General features: G+C 39.3%; 1 protein-coding gene across 1 annotated transcript in view; it reads right to left on the reverse strand.

Moving 5' to 3' along the window:
* Positions 1–12120: 12120 nt before the first annotated feature.
* Positions 12121–15421, reverse strand: part of LOC147897543 (uncharacterized) — a 38744-nt gene continuing 35443 nt past the window's right edge. The window contains exon 8 of the mRNA XM_087380580.1: positions 12121–12757. Coding sequence (XP_087236706.1) covers positions 12689–12757 — 69 coding nt within the window. The 3' untranslated portion in view covers positions 12121–12688. The remainder of the gene's footprint in view (positions 12758–15421) is intronic.

Raw genomic sequence — 15421 nt, forward strand, 5'->3', positions numbered from 1 at the left:
TTTGTTAAGCGAGAGAGAGAGAGAGAGAGAGAGAGAGAGAGAGAGAGAGAGAGAGAGAGAGAGAGAGAGAGAGAGAGAGAGAGAGAGATTGCATGCAATAAGATTAAAAACTTGCATACAAAAGAGTGGCTTTTCAATAACAACGATAGCAAACATCTTTAAGGACCTCAAACCTCCACTTCGACTAGCTTTTGAGTGATTTCTTAGTCTTATGTTTCTAATGGTCACTCTCTCTTGGAAGGAGATAATGTTCTTCTTTTTCATGATAATCTGTCTATTAAGTATGAAAATTGCCCCAAGATCAAGTGCTTATGGTAGAGATTCATCATGCATAGCATGAGAAACAAACTACTTTGAGTGGGGAAACAACTTGCTCATGAAGAAACAAATTACCTTGAGTGGGTAAACAACTTCCTTATGAAGGAGAACAAAAAAAACACCAAATTTGAGGCTAAAAGTGACATCTCAATCCTATGGTGGACTCCAAGAAAAAAAGAGAGAGCCACTTCATTCTCTGATGAAAATAGTTCTCCTGGAAAAAGCCACTTGGGAAGACCTATGCATGATCATCCAAATGGCCATCACATCATGTACAGTATCTATCCAAATACTAGATAATGTGTGTAGGTGGAACTAGGAGCCCTCTAAATCCTCTATGTATTTGGATCTTCAAATAAATGCTTGCTAAAATCTCCCATACAGTATCCACCGATGCATGTGTAGCTTTGTAAGGAAAGTGGGGAACATCATTTAGAGAGCATAACTCAGCTAAAAGTTGTCACACTAAAAGAGCTAAGGAAAATTCATTCCTCTCATAAAAGAGAAGTTCAAGCCACTGAACCCCCAATCATGAAGAAGATAGAAGGAAAAAAAGTGCCCAAAAGACTAGCAATCCCCTTCCAGGTAAACCTTGCCAATCTACAATCCCATAAACAATGTTGAATGGACTCCTCAACACAAAGACAATGAGTGCAAGTGGGCCTACTCTAAACCTGGATCTTCAAAAGTTCACTATAATCCCTCCATGAATAGAAATCCAAAAGAAATGAGTGATTTTTCTATTCCTGAGGGATTTTCGGAGCCTTCTCCAACTAAAATTTCTACAAGTCTATAGAAATCTAAAAATTCTCCCAATTAGGAGCCTTGATGGGCATCTTGCCCTTAAGATTAAGTTGAAACCTCTTGGCATTATTTATTGCATAGCAAAAAAATAGGGGACTCTTCTCTTAGTTCCTTGCATCAATTCATTCCTACTCCCTACAGTCCCATTGCTTTATGTGGACACCTCCATAGAGCCAAATCCTCCATGAACCCAAGGGAATGTTATCTAGGTTAGGGTCTAGATACTGACTCGAAGTCAAGAAACAATGCTCCACATGAACTAAACCATGGCACAATAAAAAACAATGTCCACATCGATATCTTCATCCCTGGACTTGGATGACTTAAACCTAGAGTGAACATGAAAAACAAAGGCATCCCCATTTAAACCTTATTAAAGTACTATGAAGCGAAGAGGGATACCTAACCTCATAAAAGCTCCAAACCATGTAGAGCAATGGTGAGGCTTGCCATCTATAAATACCCCAATCAAAGGGTAGGGTTGCATCAATCTACTAAATTCTCCCTTCACTTCCTCTGAGGTGACTTACTATAACTGGAACTTACAACTACTCAGAAGGTATTTGAAATCCTTCCAAGAATGTAGAGAGGAAGTAGGTCCTCTTTTCCATCTAGACCACTACATGTAATGAGAAGTACTAAGAGGTGCATCAAGTATGTTGTCAATCCACATGATAGGCTACCTATCAATATCTTCTAAACAATGTGCCATGATAATCAAGTATTCTATCATTTCACATGACACGTTGCCTATCGATCTCTTCTAAATAAGCAAGGGGACTCTGCAAAGTCTACTTTTAAAGCCTTCCCAAGCTTTTAGGATGGCAGCCACCATAAGCTTGTGAGAAAGAAATCCTAACTTGTGCTTATGTAAGTATCCAACTGGTACTATCCATCCAATCCCCACCCATGGAAGGAGAGTAGGACTAAATGCATCAAATGAATAAGTTTTCACTATTGGAAAAATCCATCTACCAAAGCAAGGCCCTGCACTGCAAGTCTAGATCAATGGTATTGAGGCCCCCTTTCTCCATGGGGAGAATCAAAGTTTGGCAAGCCACCCTAGCTCTACCGTTTGGCGAACCTTTTTTTTTTGGGGGGGGGAGATATTTGCAAAATATTTTATGTTAAAGATATGTACATCAAGATCCTGTTACAATCAACCTCATTCTAAGGGAGCATTCAAGTTCACATAAAAAAACCACTACCGTGTAAACAATGATAGCAAGGTAATATAAGCAGCTAGATATTATGAGAGATAAAGATCCATCTAAGAAGAAAGTCATAGCACACAACCCAGGCATAAACATCATTCTACTTAATTTGAATTAGAAGAAATCTACAAAGTGTCCTTTATGGGCATTCTTTGGCATGCTTGTTTTGAAAGGCCTCCACACGTTCACCCACTTTCTTTAAATAGCAAGTCATGGTCCTCATTGTATAATTTGATAGCTTGATAGCTTGACATAATTTTAGCTTTTCCCGTTATTCAGTTCAAGAAAACAACTTGAGCATTAGTATCATTATTGTTAAGCTGATAAGCATTTCTAGAAAGCTAGATGATCCACAAAGCATGAGCTTTGAACTAAGTCCATTTAGCTTGCTCGATTGTGCAGGGTCACCTAACAGAATAGACTTCCAACTACTAGGTTCTCCTAACTACATTTGAGTCACCATCCAACCTCTCTTAGAATTAGGACATGCAAGGAAAATGTGAAATATATCCCTTTTGTGCCCAAGTCTCTTTTGCATTAACTATCTCCCTTTCCAATTCTACGTCCTCTGTCATTAATCCACATTGCTTTGTGTAGAATGAGCTACAACAATGTAGATATTTTCTCAAGTATATCCTTTCACCAAATTTTGTTGAACCTATTTTTCCAAGTCTTGTCGCTGTCCCCAACTTCCACCTACCATTAAACTTCGTCAATACTCTGACAAGGGGTTGGGATGAGTAGCAAATGAGGAGACTCAAACCCAACTAAATTCCTTATCATAATTAAAGACAGTACCACCCTTCCACCCAATACATGTTATTGTCCCAAAGAGCCAATCTTCCTTTCATTAGATCTAGCACCTGATTTGATAATATGAATTGTCTTTTGATCTTAAGCCAATTCACCCATCTAAATTGATCCTTTACCCACAATTGTCCGAAGCTTGCAACCCCTATTTGATGGGAATACTTGGAGTAATGAACTCATCATTAGAGAGAGAAGATTTTCTATGTACTATAGATACCCAAATGGAGTCAAGGCTCTTAAAATCCCCCTTTCCAAAAAAAACCAAATACGATTTCAAAGTCTCAAAGTAGTCTAAAGTGATTTCCACAACTGGCTTCCTTTAGTGGAGCAAGGTTTAGTAGACCAAACTGTAAAAAGAGTTGGGAATTCCTTAAACTTCAAGGCCCTAATAGGCCTTAAAAAATTGAGATTCTAGCTAATAGGTTGAGCCTAGGTGTAAGAGCATTTTGAAAATCCAAGTAATAGCTAGTTTTGAAGTAGCTTGCCTAGGGTCAATGACTCCCAAGCCTCCCTCTTGCTTAGGTCTAATGCAAAATCCCCATCTTACCTTGGAGATTCTTTTAATGCCACTCCAAAGAAAGGATCTACACTTATTGACAAACTCGTCCAAACCAGGCTTAGATGGGTGCCAAAAAGACAAGTAGAAAATAACAATGGGATAAATACATTAGTTCAGGACCACTTTCCTCCCAACAAGATTGGCTTGGAAGCCTCTCCACTTATCAAGATTCTTATTGAACCTCTCCATAACCTAGTCTCATCTATCCTTCGTAGAGATGTCAAATCCCATTAGAATGACAAGGAGCTTAAAAATAGTCCCTCTAGGTATCTTTTAACATCCCAATTGATCAAGAAATTCTTGAGTTTTACTGAACATTGTTAAATAACCTGCCTTTGAGTAACTTATTTTAGACTAGAAGCCTTATCGAAGATGTCAAGGCAATCAAGCACTCCCTTAATATCATGAGGGATATATTCCTTGGAGTCGAATTTGTATCATCAACAAATTTTTTATTTACTAAATGCTTGCCTGAAGGAATTTAAATACCATGCAGTGTCCCCCTCTATACTTTATCTAGTAACAACCACCCAAGAGGGTCTACTGTAACAACCAAAAGAAGAGGTGCAATGGGGGTGCAATTGGGCAACCCTCTCTAATTGATGTCCTTTAGAGACTCATTAATAAGCCCACTAACACATACTTTAGCTGAAGCATTAGCTAAGAGAAGTTGTGTGTATGAAAAAATATGGTTCCTTATCCCATGTCTTGTAGTGATTGGACTAGGAAATCCCAATCAAGCCAATCATAGGCTTTATCAAAGTCAAATTTTTCAAACACATACATCTTGATTTGTTTCCTTGGCATATTCACTTCCATTCCCACAACTTGACAATGGCTTCCAAAAGATGGCCACCCTTTATGAAACCATTTTTCCCCTTCAATATACTTTGAGTCCATTCTTCTTTAAATCCTTCGGGCAAGTGCTTTAGCAAAAATTTAATAGCTATAGTTCAGCATAATGAGAGGTCTTTAGTTTTAAACAATGTCCTTTTTCCCTATTTAGAATAAGCTCAATTTTTACTTCATTAATTTGAGCAAGTAACTACTTGCTCTGGATACTTTCCTCCCAAATTTTTGGTGGCTTTGGCCAAACAGCCTCCTAGAATGTCTTGTAAAATTCAATAGGCAAACTGTCCTCACCTGGTGTTTTACCATCTTCATGGAAAAATTAGCTTCTTTGAGTTCATTAAGAGATAAAGGGGTTTCTAGAAATAAATTATCCAAGTTTTGTACATATTTCGACCTCTAAGCTGCATGTTTTTTGAGAGGAGATTCCAAAAATGTTTGTCTTCTAATAAATTGTAAGTTTTCTTCTTCATTTTTGGAAAAAAGAATTGTCATCTTGGGCAAGCAAAGGAATCTCTTCATTGTAATGAGCTTAAAATTTTCCTTTGAAGGTCTATCTAATTTACCTACCCACCATTCTCTAAAGTAAATTTTGGCATCATGTAACGTGTTCTGCTCCAACATCTTAAGCTCTTTCCTAGTTTGCAAAAGGCTTTCTTGAGCATTAATATTTCCTTATCTGGCTACAATTCCAGTGCATCAATAGTTTCTACAAATTTATCAATCCTCTGTGCCCTTACTTTAGCTCTAAAATAGTATGAATTTCTTCTATAGCCTTCTACCAATGCTCTGCAACTAATGTGTTTGAATCCTAGGGTGTATTTCATACTTCAAGAATTTGAGACTGAACAATCTTTAAAGAAAAAAGGGGGGTACTACAATAAACAATAGCGTGCCTTCCTTCCTATACCAAAATCACAAAACAGTAATATTGGTTTATGATCTGAGATAACAAGAGAGGTGAAAGTCTGGATCTTTATCTTAGTATTCCTGGTTAAAAAGACCTTGAGAAAAATATGCCTTGTGTAAATTTGCTTTCCTTCTTAGATCCCCAATTTGTCTATTTGACTAAATAAAAACACGTTGAGTGCCAGGGTAAAAAAGATGGAGTATCCTTTAAGGCATCCTAGCTCAAGTATTATAATTACTATACCTTTTTCCAACCATCTATCTACTATGGACTCAACCATCATCCCTAAACAAGAAGGCATTCCCATCCAAACTATATAAGGCATCCCATGTTCTTTTCTTCTCTTGTGTACTAGTAGGAGTAGGATCCCAGCATAAACAGAAGCCACTATAAATTGTATTCCTTTAACTGTACACTTAAGTGCAGCCCATCTATTCTCAGTATCCACAATCTTGTCAACACCCTACTTATAATGAGACAAAATTCCAATTGCAACACCTCCTTTACCTTTAATGTGATTACTAAAGTACACATCTCTTCTCTTGTCAATGTCTTTAAGTCTAGTAGCAAGAGTTTGATCCATGACCTTGACCTCTTGCAGAGCTAGAAATGTTGGGCAGAGAGAATTCTTTCTTAACCAACCTGTAATGATCTCCTCTCTAAAAGGGTCAGTAAGTCGAGACACATTTAGGTGATGGGCTTAGTCACCTTAATTTAAAAAACCCCTTTTTAGCCCTAGATTTGGGGCTGTTGACTTGAATAGTCATATCCTTTGCATGAGACAATCTCTTCTTGGTGTGCATCACATGAATTGAGGTTGACTTTGTTGAGAGGACTCCTTCCTTCGATGCGAAGAGCTAAAACCATAACATGTGCTTGGATATCATGTTGGAAAATGAAGGAAAGAATTACTCAATCCTCACACGTGCAACAGATAACCTTCAACTCTACTCAACACAGAATTATCTGATTGAAACTACCTCACTTAAGATAGTAAAGATTAAAGAGGAAAACTCAGCATGGAGGGGCTACACTGGAATAGATTGGTTCCATAAATTGTGGACAAAATTAAGCTTAAGATGAGCACAAACACTTAGCCAAAGGGGCTAGAGTAAACTGCTGAGAACTCCTCAAAAACTAGAATGTTGCTTGCTAGAAAGACTTCAATTCTAGATGAGGAAAAGTGAGGAGGGTTTATATAGGGGGCAGGCAACCCCCCTAATCTAGCTGACCTAGGTTGGTTTTTCTAGGGCCTGGACTAACCAGCCCATGGTTGGCTCAACAACTAGCCAGGTTGGTTCTAGCTGACCCCAATCAACCCCCCTAGGCAACCTATATAAGGGGTTGCCATGAGATTCTATCCCCTACTGCTCCTAAGCAATCAGACAGTCTATGAGGCCTTACTAAGGGGTCTTTGCTACCCTCCTTGATCTTGCAATAGGCATGTGACATGGTGGCCTATTATATGCTTCAAAATAATCCCTAGGCTACTCCCACGTAACCCTCCCCCTCTCAGTTTGATTTTTCTAATGTCCTCCTCATATGGGGGCTCACATGTGGGGACATTGACTTCTAACAAGTTCTTAGATATCTTGGATCTCTTCTCGAGAAGTTTTTTGTGTGAAAAAAAGCTCCATGCTACCAGAAGGATTGCTTCTACTTATTCATTGCAGCCTTCAAACTCATGCTCTTGGTTTGTGGTTCTTCTCAATAGCAGCAGTGTGATTCCTTGGATTTCTCATATTCAAGCCCCAGTTATTTATTAGTTTTTCTTCAGAGTAGCAATCTATCTCTACTAAGTGAAATTTTGGTTTTTCTCCCTCAACCAATAATTTGAAGCTATGCACCTACACAAGGGCACTCCAAGGCTACCTTGCACTTAAAATGAGCCATTTCATTATAAAATTTGAGGCTTTTTTACTATTTTTGAGATAAGTAACACTTGTGATGCTGAAATTCTTGCACTAGGATGTTCTGGAGCCTATATTTTGAAGGCGACTTGTTTTGCTCTAGATTGCATCCTATTTTGCATAGCAATAGGATTTGCAAACATGCTTCCTACGGCCTCACAGATACTGGTGATAGTCTAGCATCATACCTAGCATCATAGTTGTTGACCAAAAAGGACATATCTTCAGCCATGTACTTTGCTGAAGCACCACCCTTGTTTGCATCTAATGCATTGGAATCCAAAACTATCATTCTAGCTTTCTCTTTTTTCCTTTCTTTCTCCAAACTCTTCCTACATTCATTGACATCGTGTCTAGGGTTCTTGCAACAATGGCACTTGATCTTTCTTTTGGGATGACTTGTATTTTTTGAAATTTTCTTTGATGGCTGAGTTAAATTGTTCCTAGACTAAGAGCCACCCAAAATGGGTGTTTTTTTCCCATTTTGCCAACAAGGCTTAATCCCCATCATGCACATTAATAGACATGTTCTTCCTTGTCTATTCTTCCTGCAATAACAACCCCGGTAGGTTCTAGAAAGTGAGTGGAATTGTACTACCCATCAATGAAGTATAACCTCAAGATCATGGATCTTAGTCAAATGATCTTACATTGAATCACTCTTTTGCATCCTCACATCACCATGCTATCTTTTAAAATAAGAGTGTAGGGCCTCATTCCTTGCTTGATACATATTCTCCAAAATGTCACAAGCTTGCTTGGACAAACATATAAGAGGTTTAATGAAAAAGCAAGGCAATGAGAGACAAAGCATGGGCATCTCTAGCATCCCATCTCCTCTGATCCTAAGTAGGAGCAACAGGTCTAGTGGACATCAATTGAGCTTACTACATATCATGGGGATTACCTCCATACTAAGGTGCACCAGGAGTAATGAATGCATCTCCTAGAAGGGCATCTTCACCTATAACAATACCCCAAAGACTATTTGCAACCAACAAACTCTTCACCACAATTTTCCATGATTGGTGCTACCCAATTTATCTTTTGGGCTAAAGCTCTCCCAGTTTTTGATTTTGACTTAAAAGGTGAATGCACAAATTGTCTTGAAAATTTTAGGTGCTATGAATTATGTTACACCAACAAAAATCACTATTCCACAACCCAATACTTGGCAAAGGAAATGCAACTTGTTTGTAGCAATTTAGAGCTAAAAAAAGTGGATAGTTCAAAAACATAATTGTGCTTCTTCTATTTGGATAGAAAAAATACCAAGAAGTTTGCTCCAAATATGGTAGATAAACCCTTAGCACAATGAAGCTAGAAAGCCTAGATGAAAACAGGGTTTTCGACCTTTGTTTTGGTAGCTTCAAAACAACTCCTGTGTAGAATCAAAGGGAACCTTGAAAATGGAGCATTCGATGTACACTCCTTTAAATAAAATAGGTCAAAAAGCCTCTAAATGACTGCGTAGATGCAGCTATTGCACAGTGAGCAAGACCTATAATGAGAGTTGCATACTTCAAAACTTGTTTATAGGTCATGACTACCTTGCTCAAATCAAAATGTGGCACAGGTTATGAGATATGCAAAAGTTGTCAAAACTATCTCCTACTAAGATGAAGCTACCTCACTGACTATGAGTGATGCTTCTATCACAATTTGGTCTTTTGATAGTGGGTTTTTCCAACTGCATCACTTCCAAGAAGAATTTGTTTACTTATTTATAGCCTGCTTCGATTGGCAAGAGAGTGTCGTGTGCCAACAATTCCTCATACCTTGTGAAGGGGGTTGGAAGGATCCTATTGTCATTTATTGATGGGACTGAGTTTTCTTCAAGATGCCCTGCGTGTCTGCGTGTCAAATGCATGTGTGGCGAGAGTTCCTTTAAAAATAAAAAATGCATAATTATGGCATGCAAGACATGGTCATGTGAACTATGGCAATTTGCAGTTATTGTTTAAACATTAGAATATGGCTTCTTTGGAGATGACTCCTACACATGTTTGTGAGTGAATAGAGAAATAGATCTATTAGAGCTATAAGAAAATTGCTAGCTCCTACACAATGATGGGTGTGGTCCTATGAGGACACCATCTTTGAGACATCTATATTTTGTTACCATCATAGATGATTTTTGCAAATTCTCATGGAATGTTTTGTGTTAGATGCCTTCAAAGATTTCTTGAAGGAGAGAGGGATTATGCATCAATGTAGAGCCCCATATGACCTTAGGCAAATGATGAGAGAAAAAATAAATCTTTGATGGAAATGGCTTGATGTATGATCACAGGAAAAGATCACAAGAAAAGGTTGCCACATAGATTTCGGATGGAGACAATAATGTGTGTAGCACATATTCTAAATAGATACCCGCCCATGGCCTTGAAACTGAGACTCGCTTTGAGACTTGGTATATAGAAAATCCAAGGTGGACTAGTCAAGTTGTTTGGTTGCACATCCCATGCACATATGCCTAGTCAATTGAGAAGCAAGCTAGATAATAAGGCCATTAAGTGCATTTTCTAAGGATATAACAATGAGGGCAAAGCTAACTATCTCTATAATCCTCATACAAGAAGGGATTTTGTAAGTATAGATGTGATTTTTGCAAAAAACCAAGATAAATCCATGAGAGGTTGATAGTCAACTGCATACAAGTTCTTGAGATGTGTTTGAAGGGTTACTTCCATCTTTGAGACATCTATATTTTGTTACCATCATAGATGATTTTTGCAAATTCTCATGGAATGTTTTGTGTTAGATGCCTTCAAAGATTTCTTGAAGGAGAGAGGGATTATGCATCAATGTAGAGCCCCATATGACCTTAGGCAAATGATGAGAGAAAAAATAAATCTTTGATGGAAATGGCTTGATGTATGATCACAGGAAAAGATCACAAGAAAAGGTTGCCACATAGATTTCGGATGGAGACAATAATGTGTGTAGCACATATTCTAAATAGATACCCGCCCATGGCCTTGAAACTGAGACTCGCTTTGAGACTTGGTATATAGAAAATCCAAGGTGGACTAGTCAAGTTGTTTGGTTGCACATCCCATGCACATATGCCTAGTCAATTGAGAAGCAAGCTAGATAATAAGGCCATTAAGTGCATTTTCTAAGGATATAACAATGAGGGCAAAGCTAACTATCTCTATAATCCTCATACAAGAAGGGATTTTGTAAGTATAGATGTGATTTTTGCAAAAAACCAAGATAAATCCATGAGAGGTTGATAGTCAACTGCATACAAGTTCTTGAGATGTGTTTGAAGGGTTACTTCCACTAACAATTGCAAGAACTTCAGAGCAATAAGAATATTCAGCTTGTGCATGTTGATGCACAACCGCCTTTGGATGCTCCCAATAAGGTCTAAGGTTGTATATCTAGATGAATCCAAGAACATGCCCAAACTCATCCTCTAAAAATACAACACATAGTGCAGTTTCAATCTCACGATAGTCACTCGTAAGTTTGAAAACCTCCATTGCACATAGCAAGGACTAGCTACTATGACATCCCCACTGACATCATCAACGCCTAACAGTGGACCATAGCATAAACATATGCTCTCACAGATACAAATCCACACACCCACACATACTTGAGCATCCATTTATCACACATGAGGATGTGCAAGAGGTCTAAGATCAGCCTATCACACATGAGGATGTGCAAGAGGTTATTAGGCAGGGGAGAGTTTCTTCACAAGAACCTAGATCAGTCCCTAAATGCTGTTACAAACTTTTGATGCTATTATATACAGTTAGCCTCTTAAATGCCTCATTTTCTCTGTGATAGCTATCTAGATATTCAATTCCATGTATCTTAGTTGAGCACATATATGCACATCCCAAAGGCACAGCATTGGTGTGCTGTAAAGCATGTTCCATATATTGCAAGATACTCGGCCTCTTAATTTGTTCTATGGCAAGGGGATGCCCCAAAATTGCATGCTTTCAACGATTCAGATTGGGATGGGGATTATGATATGAGACACTCCACTTGTGAAAATTGTTTCATTATTGGCAATTCATGCATTTCTTCGTTGAGCAAGAAATAATCCACTGTGGCAACATCATCTTGTAAAGCTGAGTATAGAGCAACCTTCACAACTACAATAGAATCTGAGAGCAACCTTCACAACTACAATAGAATCTTAGAGCAACCTTCACAACTACAATAGAATGTGTACGGCTTAGGAGATTAATGGCAGATCTTCTACTCCCATACTCATTGACAGTCAAAGTACAATTGCAGTAGTACAAAATCCTGTGTTTCATGTGCGTATGAAACGCATTGAAGTATCGTATCATTATATTAGGCAGAGATTGCATTCATGAGAGATAAGTCGATCTACAATCCTAAAGATCTGAATATTGCAGATCTTTTTACCAGGCTCTATCTAGAGAACGTTTGAAGCTTTCTACAAAGCTTTGGGCGCTTACTTCCATGATCGCTCCTTGAACACCAGGATATTGTCAGTGCAGGGGGGTGTTGCAAATATTGTAGTAAACAACCAAGTATTAATTAGTTAGGAGGGTCAGGGGCACTTTTTGCTTCTAAGGGTTTTTCGCCTAACCATACCTGTGGTTGAGTTTAGGTTTGTGGGGACTTTAACCCTTGAGGTTCTACGATTTTATCATGTTGACAGCCCCTTGGATCTTAATTCTTGCAACTTCATTTCAACAAAGCCTTTCATGTTTTTGCTTGCTCCATCTCTCACAAGTGTAACTTTAAAAATAGACAAGAATACAAAGACAGCCTTTGAAATTCTACGACATTTTCTTCTTCTGTACACATACTTGATTCCGCTTTAAAGATTGCAGCTTAGCACAGGACAGGTCTCAGAACCTTCCCTAGGATTCTTTTCAAGTGCCACTTCCACAGCTTGACTGTGGCCATAAGAACAACAGCCATGTTCATGTACAATTGCTCCTGTCCATGCTCATGTGAGCCTTCATGTCCTCTTGTTGAAGGTCACTCTCTCAAGATTTCCTTATGATTTAGGGCAGTTCCTACAGGTTTGTTGATGAGTTGACACTGGTCATGAATGGATATTTCAGACACGGGAGATTGACAATCTTCTTGCCCAGTTAGCAAGCAGCATGAACTTGAACTTGTTAACAACTGATGTATACAACTGAATTTTTTAACTGATGGACACTGAAGAAGTATAGCTGCTGCTTGGTTGTCGTAAGCAGCTTCCATATTTTATTAACTAGTTGGTACAACATATGGGTGAGTCCATGTTTTGAAAGTACAGGAATCAGGCCTTGTCTCCACAAAACCACTTACAGAAGAAGAGAGACTACTTTGGTGCACTATTTTGTGAGCTCCCACATCGCTCAACCATCACATCGTACAATTGTTTTCCATTCTGTATACACCAAGGATAAATAACAGCAGTCTAATCAAGATCCCACTCAGTTCCACATACATGCTAACTATACAACATCAGTAGCTTTATCTTCTTTGGAAACTCATTGAAGGTGCAAAGGACAATACAATCAGAAACTGCTAAGCAAAAAGTTCACTTTGGTCTGAAGTTGAGCACACCTTTTGTCCTTAAAACAACTATTCTATGGGCATGGGCTGCTGCTCCCTCCAACAGCTTGAACAGAGGCATTCCATCCACTAAAGATTGCTTCTCTTTGACAAGTGGTCTTATGCTCAAGCCTAGAAAAGCTTGGTTCTCTTTTATTCCTGAGAGTGGTCTTTCCTGGATGTGTGTATGTGCATTAGATTCAAGCGCTATCTGATCACGGATATGTACTTGCTCCATGCTGCTTCTCTCAAAAGAATGGATTGATAAACAGGCCAAATAGGATGCCATCAAACTCCAGCAGCTTAAACTGAAACTATGATGCTATATTATTTTTTCAAAAGAGCGAGCACTCTCTTTACATGTACAGTTGGAGCAGCTTGTCATTAACCTTGAGTGATGTTACATTAGCAAGTGCCAAAAGTTATGGATCTAAATGTATCTTGCATATTACTAGAGTCCTGGATGTATAACATTGAACTTGATATCCTATTAGCATCTTTTGAGAGCCTCCAGCTACATTGCAGGGGTCATGAATCATCTGGTGGGTCGTTTTCTGGTTTTCTCGAGAAACCTAGAGCAGTCCCATCACCAATATTTAAACCCCACCAATGAAGATACGAAACGAAGAGAGAGAGAGAGTGCAGGTACAACTGAGTCGATAGAGCAGTCACGTCGAATCTTAGATAAGATGAAGAAACACAAGGACAAAGTACTTGTACCTAGACCTAGGACTAAGTGTCCTAGGTGTCACATAGGACTAAGTGTCCTATGTGGCCTAGAAGGCACTAACACTATAAGTGCCTACACTTATGCCTACAAGGCACATACCATGGCCTATAGGGCATCACTAGAACCACCAGAAGATGGCCTACAAACCCCCCTCCATGGGATGGGCTGAAGTACTCTAGAAACGTCTCAGAATACCTGGTAGTTTCTCGTCATGGTGGCACATGTTCATCCAAAAGGATATAGCCACCTATGAATGTACAAGGAATGTCAGATCATGTAACAAAGGGAACCAAGTGTAAAGCCTGTCGGAAGACTTCGAACTTGGGACGAGGAAGTGCCTTTGTAAACATATCTGCGATGTTGTCCTCTGTGGGAAGATAGGACAACTCTATGTCTCCTGCTGACAACCGCTCCCGAACATAATGATAGTGAACTTCAATATGCTTGGTACGCGCATGAAACACTGGGTTACGCGCAATGGCCAAAGCACTCTGGCTGTCAGTGTAGACAATAGTGGAGGATGTCTGGCAAATACCAAGATCTGTAAGTAAATGTCGAAGCCAAACACACTCTACTGTAGCGGTGAAAGCTGCCCTGTACTCAGCCTCACAGCTAGACGTGGCAACTGTCGGTTGCTTCTTGCTGAGCCAAGAAATACATGAATTGCCAAGCAAAAAACAATTGCCAGTATGTGACACTCTGGTGTTGGAACATCTTGCCCAGTCACTATCCGTGTAAGCATGCATGGTAAGTGAACCTTGATCACCGTAGAAGAGGGCTAAATCCTGAGTGCCTCTAAGATATCTGAAGACTCTCTTCACTGCCTGCCAATGCTGTGAACTGGGCATGTGCATGAATCTGCTGAGCTGAGATACTGCATACTGCAAGTCAGGTCTGGTATGACATAAATAAATAAGGCATCCAACAGCCTGCTGATAAAGAGTGATATCACATGGTGGGCTCCCATCATGAGCTGAGAATTTGAAGCCAGGGTCCACTGGAGTAGAGATTGGCTTGCAATCCTCAAACTGAAAACGATCAAGGAGCTATCCAATATACTTGGATTGAGATATCATGATACCCCCCTCAACATGAGCAAACTGAATGCCCCAATAATAATGGAGCCGTCCCATGTCTAACATGTCAAAAATCTGCTGCAAATCAGCCTTGAAGGCTGCAATTTGCTGAGTATCTGGGCCCGTGATAAGCATATCATCCACATATAAAATCAGCACTAAAAAATCAGATCCACTCCCATGGAAATAAAGAGTGGGTTCTGTGGGACTATTCTGAAAACCAAGGGATAGTAAGTGTGCATGAATTTTGGCATACCATGCCCTGGGTGCCTGCTTCAAACCATAAAGGGCTTTTCTAAGCCGGCATACCTTATTTTCAGAATTAACAACCTCAAAGCCAGGAGGTTGTGTGACATAAACTTCTTCCTGCAGATCCCCATGAAGAAAAGCGGTCTTGATGTCAAGTTGGTGCACTTGCCAATGATGATGGGCTGCAATGGCAATGACACATCGAATGGTAGTAATCCTGGATGTGGGAGCAAATGTCTCCTCAAAGTCAATGCCTTGTTGTTGGGCATACTCTTTTGCAACAAGACAGGCTTTGTATCGATCTATGCTGCCATCAGATTTCCTTTTTAATTTGTAGACCCACCGCGTTCTAATGGCATGCTTGCTAGGTGGGAGATCTACTAATTCCCATGTGTCATTTTTGGCAATAGATTGTAACTCAGCCTTCATTGCATCCATCCAC

Source organism: Dipteris shenzhenensis, chromosome 10 (genome assembly GCF_047967505.1).
Source record: "Dipteris shenzhenensis isolate YYH24624 ecotype China chromosome 10, Dip_SZ_1.0, whole genome shotgun sequence".
NCBI classification, from domain to species: domain Eukaryota; kingdom Viridiplantae; phylum Streptophyta; class Polypodiopsida; order Gleicheniales; family Dipteridaceae; genus Dipteris; species Dipteris shenzhenensis.